Source organism: Tiliqua scincoides, chromosome 1 (genome assembly GCF_035046505.1).
Source record: "Tiliqua scincoides isolate rTilSci1 chromosome 1, rTilSci1.hap2, whole genome shotgun sequence".
Classification (NCBI taxonomy): domain Eukaryota; kingdom Metazoa; phylum Chordata; class Lepidosauria; order Squamata; family Scincidae; genus Tiliqua; species Tiliqua scincoides.
Window position 1 is genome coordinate 45,339,712 of NC_089821.1, and position 23,104 is coordinate 45,362,815.

General features: G+C 41.8%; 1 protein-coding gene across 1 annotated transcript in view; it reads right to left on the minus strand.

Annotated features, from left to right (window-relative positions):
* BMAL1 (basic helix-loop-helix ARNT like 1) overlaps positions 1–23,104 on the minus strand; it is a 65,250-nt gene that overhangs the window by 4,991 nt on the left and 37,155 nt on the right. The window contains exons 7-17 of the mRNA XM_066617833.1: positions 21,926–22,083; positions 21,334–21,413; positions 17,989–18,081; positions 17,626–17,743; positions 15,743–15,892; positions 13,501–13,747; positions 9,808–9,914; positions 8,909–9,059; positions 7,818–7,906; positions 5,832–5,940; positions 4,153–4,246 (exon numbers count right to left, since the gene is read on the minus strand). Coding sequence (XP_066473930.1) covers positions 4,153–4,246; positions 5,832–5,940; positions 7,818–7,906; positions 8,909–9,059; positions 9,808–9,914; positions 13,501–13,747; positions 15,743–15,892; positions 17,626–17,743; positions 17,989–18,081; positions 21,334–21,413; positions 21,926–22,083 — 1,396 coding nt within the window. The remainder of the gene's footprint in view (positions 1–4,152; positions 4,247–5,831; positions 5,941–7,817; positions 7,907–8,908; positions 9,060–9,807; positions 9,915–13,500; positions 13,748–15,742; positions 15,893–17,625; positions 17,744–17,988; positions 18,082–21,333; positions 21,414–21,925; positions 22,084–23,104) is intronic.

Consider the following 23,104-nt stretch of genomic DNA (forward strand, 5'->3'; position numbering starts at 1 on the left):
TTGGTAACTGACCACTATCCCTTCCAGGCTTTCCCCCTGCTTCTCTTCCCAGAGTACAACCAGGAAACTCTTGCTCCAGTCTGGCTGAGCAGGCACACTGGAGTGCAAAGCTGCTGTGCCAGCACCCACTGGGTAGCCATCTTTTTCAAGTTCCCTTGCAAAGTGCCCCCCCATTCCTCCAGGAAAGCTCCCTTGCCCTGCTTCTTTCTTTGCTATGAGCCACAGCTACAACCTAGACTCTGAGTTTGCTTTCAAGTCTTTTGCACCTTTGCAAGCAGATTAGATTGCTGCGCTTTGGCAACCGAGCCCATGATTCCTGCAATGTTTGAACTAAGTTCAGCAGAAACTGATAGGTTACCCTGGTCCTTATCAAAGGTTAACCATCCATCTGCAAAATCCCCTCTATTTTCCAAGTGATGTGTAGTCACTTAGTGTCTCTATCTTTTCTTCTCTGCTGTGAGCATTCTCTGTGCAAGTGTGATTCTAAGATGTTTCATCTAGTTTTAATGGTTTTATGGGGAGGCCAGAGATCAAACTTGGGCCTCCAGCAAACAATTCCTCTTAACCAATTGACCAAGGAGGCAGAACTCTTACCTGGTGTTCTCTCAGGGGCTTGGGTAATCAGTTAAGAGTTTGCTTGGACAAGACTAGTTGTCCCACAGCAAGTGAGCAAAATGATTTCCTGGCTCCTGAGGAGTTCACTCTGTGCCTGCAACCCCTGGTTCAGACTACAGCACACTACAAACCATCAGCTACAGTCTTTTGTCATGGTAAGAGCCTTGGGATTCTCTTGGCCCTTTTTCCTTTCACTCCAGCTCTCTTGATTTAATCAAATGGGACACCAAGCAATGCAGGAGCTGCATCTCCATGATATTATATGTCAGAGGTTCTCAAACTGTGGGTCACAACCCGTTTTTGGGTGGGCCGTGAAAAGGTGGGCCATCTTGGATACTGGTAAAATGAGCTGGGCAGCGCCATTTTGGAAACTGGCAAAATGAGCTGAGCCACACCACCTTGGAATCTGGCAGTGGGCACCACCATTTTCCAAGCCTGCATCAGTCCTGCAAGCTTCTTTCCTCTGGGTCTAAAAGAGCGACCTGCACAGGCACAAAACAGCGAGGCAGTGCCGTGCCTGTTTCATTTCTCCAGTGAGCGTGCAGAGCAATGCACTGCACTCCACTGGCAGAGCAGAGCCTGTCTCTTGAATTTCAGGTGGGAGTCTGAAGATGGCCCCTGCCCCCCTTGCCTCGGATGGGCTCTTTTGAAAAGATTCTTGCACAAAGTTTGGGAGGGAGGATTCGGGGCTCAGAAAAGGATCTTCCTCCCATTAAGGATTCACTTGGTGAAAGTTTTGATGTGCAGCAAACACAGAAATGAAAGCAGTGACATACCCAGGAGAGGGAGGGGTAGAGGGAACTGGGTGAGTGGACTGAGCGTGTGGCTGATCTGGGGGCTAGGAGAGATGGGGTGGGGGAACTGTGGAACTGTTTGCAAGGTGCCATGAACACTGATGGCCATATTCAAAATATATTAAAGCCATGCTCAACACTAGCCAGAAGCAAGTGCACCCTTCACACACACCTCATTACAAGAAGTATATTGAATTTTACAGGTGGAATGCTTGGTAGCAATGGTAGCATGGGACAGAGAATCGGGAAAAGCTTCTGTGTTGAAATTTTTTCTCTTGTCATTTGAAGTTTATGAGTTCCTAGGTGAGAACCTGGAAGTAATGTCACTTCCTGCTTAATGACATCACTTCTGGCATTGGCACCACAGTGATGTCACTTGCAGGTTAATGACATCACTTCCAGTGGGTCCTGGACAGATTGTCATCATGAAAAGTGGGTCCCAATCTAAAATGCTCGAGAACCACTGTTATATGGGATTACTGTATATGTACACCTCAGCAATATGGACAGCACCCAACACATCAGAGTTGCATGGGATAGTGGAGGGGAGAAGCACATCCTCTATGGCTTGGTGACAGGGCACTTGAAACCAATACAGGAGGCTTTTTGGCACCATGAAAACACAGGAAACAGGGCTGTCTGGACAAAGCTCTCCCCTATGAAATATTAGCAATTTAACTAGTTTGTGCCTCAAATGTATTTATATTAGGCAAGCCTCCACAGCCCACGAAATGTGTGCACTCCCAATATGCATATGGCAGTAACTGGAGTTGTTCACCCAGGCTAATGTTCTCTCAAAGCATTTTACTTCATTGAATTATTGAATTCTGTTAAATTTCTACAGGAATATTGGTCAGCACAGAAGCTTCCACATTTATGTGCAATAAGAGAGGCCTTGCTCAGATTGAATAAAGATAATAGAATTTGCAACAATGCATGATTGGTTTTGTAGTTCATGTGTGTTCTAAAATATTACCAGATCCACAATTTAACAATTACTATGTCAATGTGGAAGTGGGTAGGAGTGAGTGGATGGCATTCTACTACTTTTTAGTTAATTCCAATCCTCATTGGAATCTGTCCATAATCAATAATATTCTAAATAGATTGATACTAATAACTTGAATTACCACTTTATGTCTGCTTATATTGCTTCATGTTCTTATATTCAATAGAAATTTGAATTTTAAAATCAGTAAAACTTACTCTGATCTATCAATTTCAAGACTGAAAATAATGTTAAAATAAGTTTACCAACAGATGGCGCAAGAGTGTTTCAGAAAACAACAATCCTTGTTCAGTAAGAGAAGATGCTAACCACATAGTTTTAACATACTGTACATAGATCAGTACATCTGACTCCCATGTTACTTTTTTGATCCATGTGTTCTATGCTACAATACACTTGTGCAACAATTAAAATGCTAAATGGCCCATTCTTTTACAAGGTGAAAGAATGGTCTATTCACAAGGCCCATTCTCTTTTCTGTGCTGAGTGATGCTCAGAAAAAAACTCAACTGATCTGCATAGCACATGACCTCAAAGTTCAATGAGAAACAAAATCTTGCCTTTAGTGAATGTAGTTAACCACCTGTGGCGGTCTAGAAAGGACTGTGAACAATTCGTAGATATTTTGAAAAAATGGGTGAGCTGTAATAATTTGACAGACAGCAATTTCATTTTAAGTAGATGCTTAACACTAGTTCTTTGACTGCTGAACAGTTATACTTCTGTGGCAATGTTTTATTATCACCAGCTAGTACATTTGAGCTTGAATGGATAATCTACATCTGTGTCAATTCCTCAGCTACAATCCAAGCCTATCTAGTGAGTTAAGATAACAAAAGAAGGTTTAGGATGTTTGGATTCTCCTTCCATGAGGAAGCCAACAAAGCATCCTTCATCATCATTGCTTCCATCATCAAATATGCTGGATAGGATGATACAATCTATAGTGGATTAAAATTTCTTCCTTCAGAGTTAGCTACGAGTCAAATATGCTGTTATAAGTAGGTCTGTAAAACATGACCTCACATGGCTTGCAGCATTCTTGCAACAAGCATTAGATTCTTTTAACTACTGCCAAGTTATAAGCAAATTCTCAGTTTAGACTTCACTGGGTTATCTACTGTTGGTTGGTGGTGGAGCAAGTTGTCCGAAATTCTCTTTTGATATCTTCTGAAAACATGTTAAACTGTTCAAAACACATGGGGTTTAGCGAAGTGGTCTCTGGGACACAATAGGCAGCAAAGAAACTTGAAAATGTTGCCCATGCACGTACGTACACACACGAGTCACAAGATAGCAATTAAGTTGCAAGGTCATAGTGGACATTGTTATATGAATTTCATTTTCCACACATCTGACAACTCACTTTGACTGGACACAATCCAAGACTGGTAAAGATGGGTTTAGCATCCTGCTTTCTTCCTGGAATTATGCAGAATAACATTCCAATGCATATTAAATAAAGTTCTCTGAGCTTTTCAAAAGGAGGGAGAGAAAGAAACTCAGATGGGGCGTACTGTGGTCTGCTGTGCAGGTACTGATCAGATTCTCACCCTTCTAGCTTTAGTGATTCATAGCACCATCTGCTTCCTAGTCCATTCACTGGTCATATGGGGATCACAGTGGCCTGATAAAATGCCATGGTGAAGCACAGTATTCATTTCGCAGATTACTTACAACAGTTTGAGAGTTGCAAACAGCAGCTGCGAAGACCCTACAGGTCTATGGTCTCACCTTTTTGCCTCCTGGTGAAGAAGTGTCAGGGGGAGGTGTGCTGGTCATGTTCAATGGGCTGGAGCCACAGCTTGAAGGTGAAGAACCCCGTATCCTGTCAAACCAACATCATTCAGATTAGAGAGGCCGTGCAAAATAATGCAACTAAGCTGGAACCATTTACTGTTCTTATGACAACCTATTCCATTGGTAAATGTCTCCACAAGTCCATCCTGGAATAGTAGCCATGTTTGGGCTACTTAGCTCTTAAGGAGCTCTTAAGCTCCAGTATCAAACTTCTAACAATCAAAAGAAGGTGTTAGTTTTATACTTGGTCATCTGACGTTAGCATAGTTTTAAAAAATGTTTTACGGACTACTGTCTTGACCTAACCAAATATAGGGCCAATCTATCCAACTTTCCAGCACTGATGCAGCCACAATGCAAGACAACAAATGTTCCCTTATCCTGAGAAGGCCTCTGTGACTGACCCCCCTCCCCACAGGATGCAGCACACAGCCCATTGGCATAGCTGCATCAGCACTGGAAAGTTGGATAGGATTGGGCCCATAGTTTCATAAGTTCTCTTTTTCCAAACTTCTGCAACAGCTGGTCAGGAATACAGATTACTTTGAATGAGTATAAGATTCTTGGGATCTGGTTATCCAAAGGACCGCCTCTCCCACAACTACATGCCCATGCACTGTGTTAGTCACTGGAGGCCCTTTCCCAGGTACGCTTCTGAGGTTAGTCAGGTAGCAAACCGTGAAAGCACCTTCTTAGCTGTGGTGCCCATCCACAGAATGCTCTCCTGGTGCCAACACTTATACCTTTATGGCTGCGGTTTTCAAACTCTCTGGGAATTTGAAAAGCACAGTAAGTTCTTGAAAGGGAGGGGAAGGAGGCAGCAACTCAATCCCCAGGATCATGCTGCTGAGGGGGGCTGCAGGGACTGGGATGCACTCACCAGTCCCTGCAGCATTGTCCTGGGGGTGCGGGGAGCCCTGTGTGAGCACCTGCAGGGCTCCCCAGCTGGTTTAAAGTGAAAGTAGAGCGATCACACTCCACTTGTGCTCCACTTCTGTTTTTCACTTCGAACCAACTGGGGAGCCCTGCAGGCGCTCGCGCAGGGCTTGCCACACCCCAGGAAGGCTGTTGCAGGGACTGGTGAGTACATCCCAGTCCCTGCTGCCTTCTCCTTTGCCCCCACCCCTTAAGGGGGCAGAAGCCAGGGCCCTCAGGCTGGGGTGTTGTGATGCCCCAGTCTGAATACCACTGCTTTATCGAGTGAGGCAAAGACACTCATTATCCCCAGGTTTTTAAAGATGTCAGCTGAGGTTGGTTTTTCACTCTGTGTCTATATAGTTTTTGCCATTTTAAATTGTGTTTTTTATTATGCTGCTATTTAGTCTTTATTAAAAGTTTTAGTGTGTCAAGCTGTCTTGAATGCTATGCTATGCCAGAATGGGGCACTAAATAAAATAAGATAAATAAATAAAAGAGAAAAGAACTCAGGAAATATAAATAAAAACGTTTGTTCTTGCCCTTATCAGATATGTTTCCAGCTCATAGTACCACAGCAGCTCTCTCTTTCACGTAATTTGAAAGTAACTGAGTTATACTTGCTATTTATGGAAAGGAAACAGCTGGTCATCCCTTTCAGAAATAGTTTGAGAGGACAGAGCTGGGGTTTTCCTTACCGGTGAATCTCCATAATTTCTTCAGCAATCATCCTGCCAATTTTACCAGCTCCAGCTCTCGTTCCCCCTGGAATACCAGGAACTGTTGGAAGATTCCTTTTGGGACCACCTTAAAAAGAGCAAGCCTGAGGATGTTGTAAACTTGTAAAGTAATAAAGGGACACAAAACACAAAAGCTATTGGAGTGTGTTGACTAAGAAAGAGAGGAAAAAAACACACAGGCTTCATCACCTCCTTCCATGTGCAGTATGGGAATAACACTGATTTACCTTACACAGTTGCTCTAAGAAGTGCTGAGAGATTGTATGTGAAGTACACTGAACATTCAGGCATGATAATTTGCTATACAGACGACAAATTCTACCCTGCCTTTCTATACATTCAAAGTGGTTGACAAATACAAGAGTATCAAAACTAGTAACTTTAGCAATATTTTAAACAACTCAACCAAATTTTAAAAAATCCTCCCCAGTTTTTTTAAAGTGTCCACAGATAGGAATTCTGGAGAGACTCAAATGATTTTATGCCATTGCATCAAGATCACAACAGAAAAAGAAAAATTACTCAAGGAACTTCATCAAATCCTGAACACAAAAAGACAATCCACAAGGGATCTTTGAGTTGTCACAAAGTGACTCTGCAAAGATGGTAAGAAGGATCTTAGCATTTTGAAAATGACCACTGTTTGTCCAAACCCAAAGATTTCAAGGGAACCATCTTTTCTTCTGAATACCAGGATGCCTAAAGCCACTTAGAAAATTCATAATAAAAACAAACACTACAATAAGATTTCAAAACCATGGTGTGAGCCCCATCCCTAAATGATGGTTCTGGATGGTATGTCACAATGGAAGTGCACATCCTCAGAGAGCTTGGTTGACAGTACCCAGCACTTCAAGGTATGTAGGATTTTGTCTGGAATGATGAGCAGCAGTTTGAATTGACAATGCACCTGAGGCTTCATTATTGACAAGAACCATCTTTGTAGAGATCTCTTGTTAGATATGCTAACGAGAGGACTGCCATGGTAGGTGCTATGTGACCTAAATGCTGCAGGATTCAATATGCAATTGAGAAGGTGATCTCTAGAAATCCATAAGACACATTATGACCTGATCCCTCCGTTCTGGGAGACAGGTACAACAATGCACAGAATCTGGCAGGACTTCTATGACCTGAATATGCCAAGTAGGTTCCACCTGAAACCTCCTGTGGTTGACATACAGGTCATAAGAACGCTTACTGAATCAGAAAGAAATCTAGATGTTTAGGAGTTGTTGCTTGGATTCTGCCACCATCAGGTCACCTTTGATGAATAAGAATTCTCTCCAGCTTGTATAGAAAAGCTATACAAGAGTTGTTTTTGCCCCTTTTAGTTCACAAATGATAAAGGGAGTGAAGTGTGGGTGAGAGAGCTAGTAATTTACGTGGACTTATTTGCAAGGCTAGTACCTGGGCCGCTCTATTTGCTGGGAAATTGCTGGGATTTCAATGTATACTTTACACTGTATATTGCAGAACTATTTTGTACATGAGTCTGGATCAGGATTAGGTGGATTCAATCATGAAATAGCATACAGATACAGTTTAAATCAAGTATTATAGTACTTGGCATTTAAAAAGTCTTTAGTGTTCAAAGCACTTCACAAACAAGATCACTGCACAGATGAGATCCAGACTGAAGACTTATCAATTCTCTTAACTCAGTCCCTTAGCCACTAAGTTATTCTGCCACCATATGCTATAAAATGCAATTTCATGTGCATTCAAAAGGGATCAGTTTGGACTCTTATACAGAGCTCAGTGTTCCTGAAACTTATGGAGCTCTATAACTTTGACTGAAGAGGCACTTAAAAATCAGATGCTTCAAAAGTGTACAGGAACTGACTGACTTATTTGCCTCTGGAATAATGCAATACCAAGCTAACTGAAGAAGCTAGTTCAAAAGCAAGGTTGTGACTTTATGCAGTTCAAATATCAAGGTACCTTCTCCTGCCTGGAGAACACTGTCCATGCTATGTGGTGAAGCTGCTAGCTGTGGAAAAGTCGCATCTCCACCATCGAGAACATTGGCACTGAGAGGGTTCAAAAACACACAACCAAGAAAATTACAGCAGTGAAAATACACATTTTATAAGTTTTGAACAAAAATCTTTTAAAAACACAAAACAAGATGAAATTACCTAGAAGCAAGGAAAAGTAGAAATGTATACATCATCGCAATCCCACCCTTACCATTTCTGTTGCAAGATGCCAAGGAGGTCTCTCTGATCTCACTTGCATCAAGGTTTGCAACTCCAGAAGTAATCTATGACTGTCAGATCTCAGCAGAAATGAGATCTATAAGCCACATCACACATTTTAACGCAGAAGGCAAGCAAGGCAGAAACACCGCTCATTTGTGCCTCTGATTTTTCTACTTCATGTGTTTCTACTTGAACACACTTTAAGACTGAGATGCACTAGAACAGGTGGCAGTAGCCAAATGTACATTTCCCTCACCCCTGCCAAATCCAACTCATTTGTATGATCTTAGAGTGGGGCATGTGACAAAAGTGGATGCCACCCACGTCCTTACAACCATGAACAAGAATATCGTTCCTTAGTGCAAAGTTAAATGTTCTTATTGACAAACTTGATGCACTTGATTTCCAGAGGTGTTACACGACAACTTTCTGAATCCAGATTAATTTGTTTAAATACTTCGGTACAGACAGGCATTCAAACTAGTTGCCTTTCTGGCTCTTGCAGCTACCGTTATTTGATTAAAAAACAGATCAAGTTGCTGGAGCACTATGAGCCCAGGAAAATAACCAACAATCTTGCCTGCATTTGATGCTCTAAACAAGGCAACACATAGTTCCAGTATGAAAGTTCAGACTACTGTGTCTACAGAAACACAGTGAAGTCAATGGAAGTTGGTCCTTACATATCATTGCTCAATACATTAGAAAGTGCAGAATTTGGGGGTCTTAAAGTTATTGAGATGGCAAGAGAGATGGATGCACACATTTGTCTATCTTGATACATGGGAAGTAGGGTGAAGTCTCTAGTGCATCAGTTAAAAAAATACTTACGAAACCACCGTGTTAGTCGAGACAATGTATTCTACTTCTTTGGTCCAAGGGTTCATGAAACTGAACCAACAACTTCTTAGTGTAATAAATGATCCATCTTTGACTTTAAATTTGTAGCAATTAGTAGCGATTTTGTCTCTCGTCTGTAAAACTGAGAACGGGTGGGGGGGAGGCAAAAGTTACTACAACATGAACCCTCTTTATAGTGTTATAAAATATACTGCAGTCTTGCACTAATCTGTTCCTTCCCACTATCAGGTACAGTCTATTATTATGATCATAATATTAACGGGATTTTTTTCATTATTTAGTGAAGTGGTTCTCAAACTCTTCAGCCCTGGGATCCACTTTTTAGAATGACAATCTGTCAGGACCCACCGGACGCGATGACATTAACCTGGAAGCGATGTCATGGCCAGAAGTGACATCATTAAGCAGGAAAATTTTCAACACCATATATGACAAAATCAAATCTATCAATTAAGTAAATTACAATTTACATAAGTATAAGTTTAAAAATTTATTTAAAATAAAGAACCCTCCCAACCCTCACAAGCAGTTGCTGATCTGTTTAAAAAAAATTCCCCAAGCAACCCAAAGGCTGCAATCCTATCTTACCAGGGAGTAAGGCCATTGACTATCATTGTTAAAAGTATACACATAGTAGCGTGTTGAAAGCATAGATCTGTAACATTTCTCCAAATGCAGTTATTTGGTAGTATCACGTCTAATATATTAAAAATAAAATACACAATTAAATGAATGGGGTCCAACCTGAAATTGGCTTGCGACCCACCTAATGGCTCCCAACCCACAGTTTGCAAAACACAGACTTAGTGCATCTAGACCTAACCAAAGCCAACAATTAGGAAAGTCGGGTATCTAATGAAACATTTTACCTTGGCGATGACATTCCGCAAGATGCCCTATATCATCTTGATGAAAATATTCATAACACGAAGTACCAAGAAGCTCCTGGGGTAAGTATGCCAAAATGGCAGTTGCCCTAAAATATAAAAGGTTGTGTTATAAAAGTGTTACTTTTTAAAAATACATGTCAACAAGAGGTCTGTTCCTGTGCCTTAAATAGCAATCTGATTTCCATAAATTGGCAGATGAAACTTTCACCTGTTGCAAGCACAATCACCTACTGCTGTCTACAGATCAAGCTGCTGTTACAGAAACAGAAGCCGCTAAAACCCAATCTGTACTAATTCCTGGCGAAACCACAACTTCAGAATATATTGTTGGAACGCAACACAAAAAAGTCAAAGTATTCCACAGAAGATAAATTTTAATCACCTCAAATCTAACATTAAGGTTAATGAGCATGCACTGCAATTGGCAGGAGGAAAGGCTATAACAGGGTGGCTCTGTCTATATCACTCCCTCGTGTCACTTGACGCAATTAGTCTGACACATGTTGGGTACAACTTCAACTATACCGTGTTATTACCTTTCACTACAATTATTGGTGGTGTGATTGTTTGGTTGGATCAATGTGAATCACTGATGAATCAACACTGAGTTAGAACCGGTCTGCACATGCCCAGAAATGTGTATTCTACAGACAGTGGGAGGCAGGACTGAGCCTTGTGAACCTGTACCTCTGTCTTTCCACATCAGGCATTTGGTGTAAATGAAGACCTATACCTACACAAGTGGGCCCCACCCACACCTTTTTTGTAAGAGCAACATCACCCAAAGTGGGACCTCCTAACATACAAATGCATATGCAAGCTTGTGAGCACGCATATGTGTCAGTCATATTAATATAGGAAGTTGCCTTATGCCGAGTTAGACATTGGTTCATCTAGCTCAGTATCATCAACACTGACTCCAGCTGATTTTCCTGCTGACAGGGCTGGCAGCTCACGCAATGCCCTGGTTGTCCTCTTGAATTAGGAACTAGCCAGGGCAGTAGATCAGGTTGCACCTGAGCAGCCTCTGCCTCATCATAGACTAGAGCAAAGGAAGTTCTCTGGACAACTGCATGCCATGAAACAGCTTGACAGACTTCCTGAATGATGCTGACAGAAAACATGTGATGAGTTGAACTGATCACAGGCTCAAGTTCAAAGCAGAGCCTACTCTGTAGCGGTGATGGTAGAGAAGGGTTTTTTTTTTTCCTTTGCCACCACTGTGTCTGCAAAAAGCTGTCCAGCTAAGCTATTTTTGAGTTGCTCAGGCCATCTGCCGCCATCCACCTTCCTCCATCCCCCCTCCCCTGAAAGGACAAGAGATCAGCTGCTCACTGTGACAAATTTGTTAGGCACTTCACAGATAAAAATCACTCACATCTACCACACTTGGTCTCCACACTGACAATCCTAGTCAATTATCCCTTAGAGCTGGTTGGTCCTGTTGTTTTGGATTCTTTTTGGCTTTTACAACCTGAGTACATGAAAAGATCCTTTGAAGTGCAAGGTCATCCACGTGCCAGCTTGACCCTTGCCCAGATTGGTTTATTAGAGCTGCCCAGGGGAAGCTAGCCTGGTGGACTTGGAAGATGAGTAATTCATCTCTGATGGAGGGGGTTGTTTGTGTTTTGGCTTGTTCTGCCAGTTGTTTTTGTGGGGGAGGGGCTTGCTTCTGGTTTTTTATTTTTGAAGTTTTATTGTAGTATTTTTATTATGAGTTTTGTAAGCTGCTTTAGGCATCCTGCTATTTGGAGAAAAAACGCAGGGCAGAAATGTAAGTAAAACCAGCAGGGATGCTATCACAGAGTTGAGGCTCCTCCTTAGTACAGGGAGTAAATCTAAGTGCAGTGAGGGAGGGGCGCAGGCCCACATTTTATATCTGTTCTTTACCGCATGAATGTGATATGAGAAAAAATGTATTTGCCCCAATACAGCTATGATGCCACAGTTTAAAAACATAATTTGACACACACAAGCCCACCAAGGTGTGGCTGCATTTAATTATGTGTTGGCTTTTGTTCATTGTCTATACGTAGACCATTACAGATTCAAGAAATTAACTGTATATGTGTGCACATATAACACATTATGCAAGATGTTAAGTGCTAAGAGTGGCAGAGAATGTGGAGAAGTGCCAGCTCTGATCAGGGATTATGTCTGAAACATTTGCCTCCCTGCCTCTGCCCCACAATTTGCACGCAAGGATTTTGCTGCTAGTAACTCTACCTCCTTTTTCAATTGCCAGTGCTGTGCATTAGCATGGAAATTTAGTGCATGCAAATATTCTTCAGTCTGCTAAGTTTTTAGGTACCATCTGCTTTAGCAGCTGTATTCCAGATAATTCTGGAAAGGCTCTGCCAAGTATTTTTAATTGAGCTATTGGCATAATAAAACTCGCTTATGAAAGCGCTCAAGAAAATAAAGAACGGGATGTGTATCCCTGAGGTTTAAAGGTCTGAATATGCTTCTGTCTTTCACTAAATCCTGATTAGTGCCTCCAGTTGCCAAATGAATATATTATAGGTAATAAAACTACAAGGTGCAATTCCCATGTTACAGTGAGTAATGTAATCATCAACACTATCAACAGTGGGGAGAAGGGAAGTAATTGGTATACAGTCCAATTTTTAGCAATTCCCTCTTAACATTCATGTGTCAGCAAGCGAAAACAGATATGGTCATTCACTAGGACTCACACACTGACAGTTACCAAGCGGAACAACAAATCTGTTTCCCTACACAAAACTAAAACCAGTATGCAATCACTTACAATTGTCCATAGGAACTTTGCTACTCACTTCATTTGGACAATGACTGTGAAAAGCTCAGCTTTAGCCAAACAAGGGCAGCTAGCACATTTTTGCCAGGAGAACAGCTAGAGAGGGGGCAAAACAGTAGGAACTGCCAACACCACAAAACACTGCATAGGCAGCTCCTCTCACTCGCCTTTGGAGCCATCCCAGGCAGCGGCGGCAATGCTCAGGAGATGCCATTTGGTTCGGCAAGCACCTGTGCAGTGACATCACTGTCCAAAACGGCTCCAAGGGTGAGTGGCAGGGGCTGCTTACATGGCATGTTACACTGCCTGCAGTACTTACCATTTGCACCCCTCTTGCTACACTACTGGGAAGAACAGGTCTACTTCTACCTCCTTTTCTTAAATCTCTCATTCCAAACACTAAGGACCAGCAGTTTTTGATTTACATTACAAAGGAATGACAGCTGATGCAAACTCAGCAAGTTCATGCATCTTCTATCTTGATCAGCCCCATCTTCCTCCCCTTTTCAAAAATCAAAAGGAATCCATCAATACATTTCACCCCCACCCCAAATATTCAGTTATGGGAGCCACATTGTGGAACACTATGGATACATAGAAAAGCTCTTAGCAGGAGTTTACTCTAAGCAGGTGAACGTCAGAAGTGGCTGCACAGCCACTGGGCCAGGTAATGTCTGGGCTTCCTGCCCTATCCTGCACATGTGGAGAGCAGTTTTTAATGTCGCTGCAATTAAGCAATTTAGGATGATCAAATGTACAAAATCACAAACCATATATAGCTTATAATTCTTCATTTTCATGTAACATTATTGCTGTTTTGAACAAATCAGTAGAATCAACATCAGCATCAGACCATGGACCCAACTACCATGAACTAAAGATGCCATTCTTACCTCTGATCTACAAATACAAATTTCCCATCAATCGTATGTCGAGAAACATATTCCGTTGGTTTAACCCTGATTTCTCCATTTACTGGTTGAGGAACTACATGAGGATGCAATCGCCCAATTGCAACAAGACAGCTTAAGTTACAGCCTTCATTATCAGGCTCATTGTCTTCATCTAGTCCCATTTTTGTTGGTGGCCAGCTTTTTAAATATCCTGTGCTATGGATAGTGCAAAAGCTTTTGCGATCTGCTACAAAAGAAAATAAGATGATCATTGTCAGTACTGCATCAGTGAAAAATGGCAGCTTGGAGCTCATCCTCATGAACATTTAGAAAAGTTGCAAGCAGCCAGTGCAGTCACCTGTGAAAGACTGTACAACAATACAATACGTTGGGTGCAGATTTTCATGCATAAGCTTAGCCCAGGCATGCCCAAACCCCAGCCCGGGGGCCACTTGCAGCCCTCAGGGACTCCCAATCCGACCCAAGGGAACCTCCAGTCTCCAATGAGTCCCTGGCCCTCTGGAGACTTGCTGGAGCCCATGCTGGCCCAACACAACTGCTCTCAGAGTGAGGGTGACTGTTTGCCCTCTCGCGTGAGCTGTGGGACGAGGGCTCTCTCCACTGCTTGCTGTTTTATGTTTGTGATGCAGCAGCAGCAGCAAAGGAAAAGCCAGCTTTGCTTTGTGCAAGGCCTTTTACAGGCCTAGAGCTTCATTCATTCATATAAGTTCCATCTCTCATTTATGTAAATTTATTCAAATTTTAGATGTAAATTAATTATCTTTCTTCCCAGCCCCTGACACAGTGTTGGAGAGATGATGTGGCCCTCCTGTAAAAATGTTTGGATACCCCTGGCTTAGCCTATCAACTCGTGCCTTCAGGGCTCCAGTGCTCTTAACAGAAACATGGAGCTGTGCCCAAATGTTATCTTAAATGTGCTGTCTTACACTTGTGCAAGATGGGTAGAAGTGAGATTTTGCACAATTGCCCCTTTCCTCCCCAGCTCCAATGCTCCTGACTGTTGGGACACCCTAAAGAACAAGATAGTGTGTGGCATGAGGGGCTACAGATGAAAGAAACTGGCACAGAAAATAGCATCTCCTCCCCTTGTTGTGAGAGTGAGATAGAATTTGGCTAGAACCCATGGGATTTCTTTTTAGTCTGTTGAAGCTCTTCAAAATAAGCATGTGTGGTTAATGTTTGATACTGTTGCACATATCTACACCTTGTGTTCACTCCCTTCAGGCCATTTAACATTTTATTAACTGTAAATTTGTTCTGTTCTGACTCAATTCTGTTCTGACTCAAGCCATCTTGATTGCCTTCCAAGTGGAAAGGTGGAACAAATTTCCTAATAAATAAATAAATTTAACTGAAGTGATAGGGAAACAATTTACAGGTATGACTGTAGTGCTAGGAGATGACACACTTGGATCTTGGCTCACACATCTGTTCAAGACACATAAGAATATTTTGAGTCAGAAGCTAATAAGCTCCAGCTGAATGGGCACCGGGTGGAGGATCTACATGGTCCACCAAGCTGTGAGACACCATCAACATTTCTGCAGGAAATGTTCTATGGCCACAGGGAGGCTTTCAAGAAACCATCACTGTTTTAGCCCACCATATGTGGTTACACAACAGTGCTCTGCACAATTGCAGCACAATTTGTAGCAAGACAGCATAACAGCTCAATCCTAACCTGCACTGGAACAGGCAGGCCAGCTGCCCAGGTATCCAGGATAGGGCTGGAGGTGGATGGAGCGCAACTCAGAATGAGGGGACTTACGTCTTTTGACAGCTGCCCTCCGCCGGCACAACCTTACTTGGTGTCAGCAGTGTGGCGGCCTCCACAGACTGGTGCGCATCCTCACACTGGCCCTGCTGATTCCCAAGTGGCCATTGACATGACTTATGGCACTTTGAAACAGTCCTGGACCAGTACAAGGGACTTGTGCTGGCCTAAAAAGCACTCTGAGCTACATTTTAGATAGTTCTAGATACAATATGGCTTGTGGTCTTCTCATGCAAATTACTTAAGCCTGTCAGCTTAGTTTGCCTTTATACATCTACAACATCTTAGCAGATCTCAATCATCAGACAGAAAAATGCTCTCCCTGTGCTTTTTTGCTACTGTTTTTATGCATTATTTTTCAGTTTTTAAACATGATTGCTTACAACCTTGGGATGGGGTCTATATTCTACATATGGCAGATTACCAAACAGGTTTCTATAGTAATACCTTTCTTCTTAGAACAGTTAGAAGGAAAGTCCTTGTCTTCTACTTTCACAGATGGTCTGTTGCATTTCATCCTACAAAAGAATGAACGTCTTGCTCCAGAACAAAGCCGTGATGGACCAGGCGTTATGTCCGTTTTAACTGGAAGTCCAGCTGCATGAAGAAAACACACACACACTAGCAAATTGATGAGTTGTCCCTGGAACACTTTAGTACAGTGGTTCTCACACATTTAGCACCAGGACCCACTTTTTAGAATGAGAATCTGTCAGGACCCACTGGAAGTGATGTCTTGACCTGAAGTGACATCATCAAGCAGAAAATTTTTTAACAATTCTAGGCTGCAACCCTACCCACACTTACCCAGCATCAAGACTCATTTACATCATTTTTAAAAGAATATACATAGTAGGTTGTTAAAAGTACAGGTCTATAATATTTCCCCATATGCAGTCACAATACTAAAGTAGCATCAAGTCTAATATATTAAAAATAAAAAATTGAAATGAATGGGGACCCACCTGAAACTGGTTCACGACCCACCTAGTGGGTCCAGACCCAGAATTTGAGAAACACTGGTTTAGTAGCTTTAATGAATTTATTTTTAGCAGATTTAAGATGCAGATTAGGTAGCTGGGAATGACAGAGGCTATTCCACAAGGATGATTATTCAGGTCATATATAGCTGTTAGCTGGTTAGTAGAAATGTCAGTCTGCTTAACTCCCTACTAACAGTGCTCATATGGCTGCAATCTGAAGATACTGAAACTTCAGAATTAAAATGTAGAGATTAACAGGGAGGCAGTAGGGAGGCAGTAGGAGGAAACCAGGCTCTAAGACCATGTCTGTTGGGAGAGGTTCATGAGTTATGGCACAAATTTATCTAGCCTTCCACTGGCAGGATTAGCGCACACACTGTCACAAACATGCCATAAGGCATGTTGTGGCAGAACAGACTATTGTGGCGCTGACAGATATGCCTGTACTGGCCTGTAGGCACCCGTCAAAGGCTCGTGCCCACCTGAGAAGGAAAGGTCTCTGTGGGCCAGCAGGAGGAGGGCATGATCAGTCCTGGGAGGGGTGTGGGAACAGTGGCAGGAGCCTCCGCAATATCCTATCCCCCTTTCATAGCCTGATTTCCTGGTAAGGGACTACTCAGATTTGTACCAGCTATTTTGATGGTGCAAGCCTGAATAGCCCCATAGCAGCTGCTGGGGCTTTTCCCAGGGCAAGGGGGTGAATGTCCCCTTCTCTGTGGAAGACCTCCAGTAGCCTCTCTTCCCATGCAAGATACAATGGAGACTGCACCAGCACACTGCATCGCAGCGCGGGTCTTTAGTTAGGATTGAACTGTTAGACTATGGCTGAAGAATGGCAACATGACAAATAGTTCCTGCTGAAATAGGAACAAAACTACACAAAAAATCCATTCCTGAGTGCTCCCTGCTATACAATTCTATGCTGACCCTCACTGTAATACAGTTGGATGTGATGCTGGTGCAAGGGCAGATTCCCACAACACAGGATATGTCAATGTCAGTATACAGAAATTCATAACTAATATACACAAAGAGTGGTTCTGTTCCCCAATGTAAAAACAATCTAAAGTCTTTAGATTTATCAATAGCAAAAAAAAAAAAAAAAAATGAGTGAACCCAAGTGAACTCCAGGTGCATATACTCAACACACACACACAAACACACACACACACACACACACTCACAGATGTACATATATTGCTTGTTCATTCAACATCTGGAGATTTGCAACTAATATGTGACCTGATCTGTGATGGCTCACTCACACATGCACATAACTACTTGATGCTGCAATCATCAAATGATCAAATCTTCCTGACAAATTAGAGCAATATTTCAACCACTCACTTTTTGCATCTATGAGCCTTTCCCGTGGAGCAGTATCAGAGGAAGAGAGTTGCTCCTTAACTTTGGCAATGTCTTTTGGATGAAGGTAGTCAAATAAACTCTGACCAATCAGATCATTCTGTTGAGACAGTAATACAAGTTATAGTCATGCCATGATGTTATCATCAAGCTATGCATTGAGGAAAGTTCTTGATACCCATTTTTAATATTACTTCAAATTTGTGTTATCCATTCTGAATTATCACAAAAACCAGAATTGCTTTTATGACCTAGAATAAACTTTATTTTAATCCATAAAAATGGTCAGAGAAGAGCATATACGCATTTGCATTCACCACTCATTCACAAGACAGAAAAAAATACCTGACTGTAGTTGAGGATCTTGAAAACTGATTCTGAAACAAACAGTATCTTTCCTCTGTCACAGCCCACAACAAAGAGAAAGCCATCTGCTGCCTAATTGGAAAACACAAGAGAACTGTTTTGTTATACATGCTTTTAAAAGAAAAATATTAATGACATGCACTTTAATTTCTGTGATGATCACCAGTTTTTCCCTCTCTGCATTTAAATATGGATTGCATTAGCATACAATGATGCAAAAAAAAGTGAGTATGATGCAGACATACTTAATTTGGCACTATTTTCAATGCCAATGCCAAAAAACTCACAAAAACATAGAGGTAAAAATCACAATGCATCATTTCTAAATCTCTAATTTTATAGAGGATACTTTTAATCACATCTAAAATTTTATTTCTTTATAAACAACCAATCCTGTTGTGTTAAATCTTTTTTTAAACTGCCCCGAAAGAAAAAGATGGTTGAAACCTCCAGGGGAGAGGGGCTCAGAAGGCAGATTCCTCCTCTGGCTCTAACAAAACCTTTTCAGGATCTTGGAGTCTGCCAGGAGCAGTTCCTGTGTGTGGGCGGAAAAGGTCATAGAAGCAGGGGAGGCAGAAATGACTCACTTGGATTTGATTGTTGCCAGCAATCTTTCCACAGGGGCTACTAGAAAACAGGGAAGAAAGTGTTTGCTGGAAGTAGGTCAGATTAATTTAAGGCAGACCCCATAAAGCTATTATGTTCTTGCGGAGTGCCTTCACTTAGAAAGGGGCCATATACTGGAATCAGGAGTAAAACTGCACAGAATGCAAATACTGACTCCAACTGATGCTCTTCACAGCTCACATACTGCATCAGGCCACTAGCAGTCTATCTTGCACCATAAAGGGTTAGCTCAGGGGTGTCAAACATAAGGCCTGGGGGCCGGATGCGGCCCGCGGAAGCTTTTTATCTGGCCCTCAGGCTCTCATCTGCTGAGCAGTGCTGTGGTGTTACTGCAGAAAGGGCAGTCCACATGAAAATTGGGTGCTCTCATATCTTGAAATATGATCAAGATTTGTGTATTTTCTCTTCTGTTGTTTGCAGCTAATGAGTTCCTAAGTAAGAAAAACGTGCTTATTTTTTATTATGATCTGTTTAATTCAGGAATTTTACATCAGTTCCTGCCTAATGACATCACTTCCGGCCCTCAGCAGGCATCATGAATGCTATTCGGCCCTCAGTATGAAACAAGTTTGACACCCTTGGGTTAGCTCTTCACAGCCTGGGCTTATTCCCCGACCCCAATAAATCTGATTCTTTCTTCTAGGACAGCTGCTATATGCAGGAGTAGGTGGTTCACCATGCAGTCATTCTAGAAGCAAGGAAGAGATTTCTCCAGTTGCCGTTGTCTCCTCTTTGCCCAACCTGCTCTCTTTGGAAGAACATCGTCTAGATTCCTACACAGCTGTACCTTACTGTTATCACACCACTGTCTCAACCATCTCCACTTCCAATGAAGTACAGAGCAGTGCTGCACTGCACCTGGAGAGCAGGGGCACCACACTCATGAAGAATGATCGACATGGCCAATACCACCAATGGTACTCCTACCACTAGCTGAACAGCACAGAATCAAAATGTTCAGAGTATGTGTAAACAGGTGGGATCTCATCTAAGCATTATCAGTGTTATTTGAATTCAGTGAATTCACTACACAATGAATTCTGTGTAGATGCATTCACATACAAGTCCAAAAAATGATTTAAAGTTGCCTTGGGAATCACAGAAACTTGCAATTGCACAAACTGTATTGTATAACCAGATGTGACACTTGGGGTGCTGTCAGACCATGTTTGCAAAACTTTTGGAGCTATGGGGATTAAAAATAAAAGAAACATCTTGTGTTATGTGAGCTGCCAATGTATATAGGACCATCTTTTAAAATAAGAGACCTACGGCACCTTTAGTTACTGAAGGATAACAAGTTTCAATCAATTGCTAAGTACACAGGTTTATTATTGCAATTTATAGAAATAACACATATATCCTACTGTCTTTAATGCCAAGCCAGTTTCTGCTAAGACATAATCAAATTATGTTGACACACACATGGGGAATGAGGCTGTTAAGTGGTAGAACAGATTTTTTCATGCAGATGGACCAGATTTAATAGCTGGCATTTCCAGGTGGAGTTAGGAAATACTAGACAGTGCTGCAAGTCAGTATAAACCAGTGGCTCCCAAACTTTTTTGACTGACGGCTTCCTTGACTTACTGGGCCATTGGCCACAGCTCCCCGTTAGGGCTACAATCCTACGAACTGTATAAGGTGGTGGGTTTTTTTTCAAAGATTCTGTGGCTCCCTTGGCTCCTCCCTAGAGAGCCACAACTCAAAATTTGGGAACCACAGGTATAGGCAATACTGAGCTGAATAGACCAATGACTGATTCAGTATAAAGCAGCTTCCTAGATAAATACACACATACCACCTTGAATTTGACAGTCAATTATCAAACAAACAGTCCTACCCTCCAAGTGCACCCAAACATTCTTCATTTATGTCAATGTAGGATGCACTGTGCCCAGAAGGAGCCACTAGATTGAGGTGAATGGTCAGCCAAATCAACAGCTTCATTCTAGAAACTGAGGGGATTTCTCAGTTAGTATTTCCACTCTGGAAACACATTGATAAACCTCAAAACAATATCTGACCACTTCTGTGATCATTACTAATTTATTACCCAATTTTCAAGCCACTGGCTACTAATCCAGAACACCATGTTATTAGAAAGCCTACTCAACACTTGTTTCACTATGTTGAGATTAACCTGCGGCATTCATTTCATACTTTACACTTACTACAAACAGCTGCTTTATGCTGAAAAGATCCATTTATGAAAAAAGAGCTGAGGTTTCTGCTTATAGCAGTGGTCTCCAAACCGCAGCCCACTACGTCAAAAGATTACCCATCTGGGTGCAGTGGTGGCTTTCCATTCCATGCTGCAGCCTTCTCTTTTTGCAGCCAATCCTTGCAGCAAATTGCACCACGCAACTGCTTCCACTGTCTGTCACTTCAGCATGCTCTACATCCTGATCTCCCAGGGGACGGGGCTGCCTGGTGTGAGCTGCTGCGAAAATTAGCTGCAAAAAGAAGGCTGTGGCGTGGAACAGAAAGATTCACCACTGCTACACCATGCCTGGACAGGTAAACTTGTGACACCAGATCCAGCCCACAGCCATGGTTTGGAGGTCCCTGGTTTATAGCATTCATTTCCTATGTTGAAGGAAACCATTTTGTCAATACGAACAGCATAAAGGAGCAACATTTATGCCTGCATTCACACACTGAAATTTTCCTATGGCTAGTAAATTAGATACATACCCTTAGAATTAGATGTTTTAATTCATCATCCGATAGAAAAGCAGGTTTGTAGTTTGCTTCAGTATATGGGTTTGTGGCACCTTACAGCAAGGGAAAATATATTCAGTACACTTCAATAAACCAGCCATATGTGCAGCACACATGTCAAATTCTCATGTGTACCTCAGTTTCATAATGCTTAAGACAATGCCTGAACTTCAAAAAAATCCATTAGATGAAGTTTTCCAAAGCTACTGCATAGTACAGAAACCGTTTTATTCTGACCCAGTCACATCCTTTCTTTGAGCAGAAGTTTGCATACTCCTATGAAGGTTGATACAATAAAATAAAATAAGAAGTATGCATAGAAGAGTGCAAGTTGGAAAGATCCCAGTTCAAATCCCAACTCTGTACTTAATGAATTACTGGTAGGAGGCTTTAAGCAAACTATCATTTCCTCAGGCTCAGCCTCCGATATATAATGCAATGAAATTCTAGCTTCCCTTACTGGGCTGTTGTGAACAGCAACAGTTCTGAATACTGAAAAGCATTATTTTAGTTTTGTGGTCCCAGATCCAACCATTCTACCCATAGCAGTTGCTTTAAGACTTACCTCGTAGTGTCTTCATGTGCTGAACAGCCATTCGCAGTACTGTAAGTTTATCTAGTTTTCTAGACATAGCATTGCATGTTGGCACTAAAGAAGCCAATTCATCAATAAAACTATTCATCTTATCACGACGTCTTTTTTCAATTTGACTGTGAGCCTCCCTAAGAGGTGAGGATATATATATATGAGAGAGAGAGAGAGAGAGAGAGAGAGAGAGAGAGAGAGAGAGAGAGAGAGAGAGAGATTTCAAGTCTTAGTTGCATATTTAACAGACAACAAGATTGCTCACATGGTTAGTTGTCTATAGATAAAAAAATTTAATTTGGTTAAATGATGAAACAATTCATTAGATTCTGAAACAAATTAAGTGGGAGAAAGGAGAATTCAGGGATAATAATTTAAGGCTCTTTCCATCCCAATTCCAGTGGGGTGGTACATGCTGAAGGGCCCCCTACAAAGATCTCACGGGTGGGCTGGAATATATGGAAGAAGGTGGTTCCTCAGGTACCCTGGTCCTAAGCCATATAGGACTTTTAAGGTCAAAACAGCACCTTGAATTGGGCCTGGAAATGAATGAGCAGCCAGTGCAGCTGCTGGAAAGGTGGTTCAACAGAGTCTAACTGCCGAGCCCCAGTAACCACAGGCCTCCACATGAAGCAAGAAGTAGGGACTTCTTGGAGACGGCACTACAACTGTGGAACTCCTCCCTAGCTATCTAAGAGTGGCCCTCTCCTTCAATGACTACTGAAAGGGGTTCAAAGGTTTTTTTAATTTCAGTTGGGATATAGTTGGGTAGGTATATTTTTTTTTAAAGCCTTTGTTTGTGTGCTACTGTTTATTGTTTTTACCATTGCTTTCCTACTGTCTTCTTGGGCATTTTTTAATGCTGCCTTGTATTGCTGTTTTACTGTTGCTATAATGCCATGTAATTGTTATTTTCTGCTTCAGTTTTATTATATACTGTTATACCACCTTATGTTTTATGTGGGCTGCCTGTTGCTTTTATGGTGATTCTGACAGCTACATTGGATTACTGCTTTTTATTGCTGTTTGCTGCTTTATGTGTTGCCAATTGTTACATGATAGTCTGTTTTTATGTTGCTTTTAGCAATGGTTTTATGATTTGTATTTTATATTTTTGCTAGCCTTTTTGAGCACCCACAATGTGAGGGAAAGGTGAGA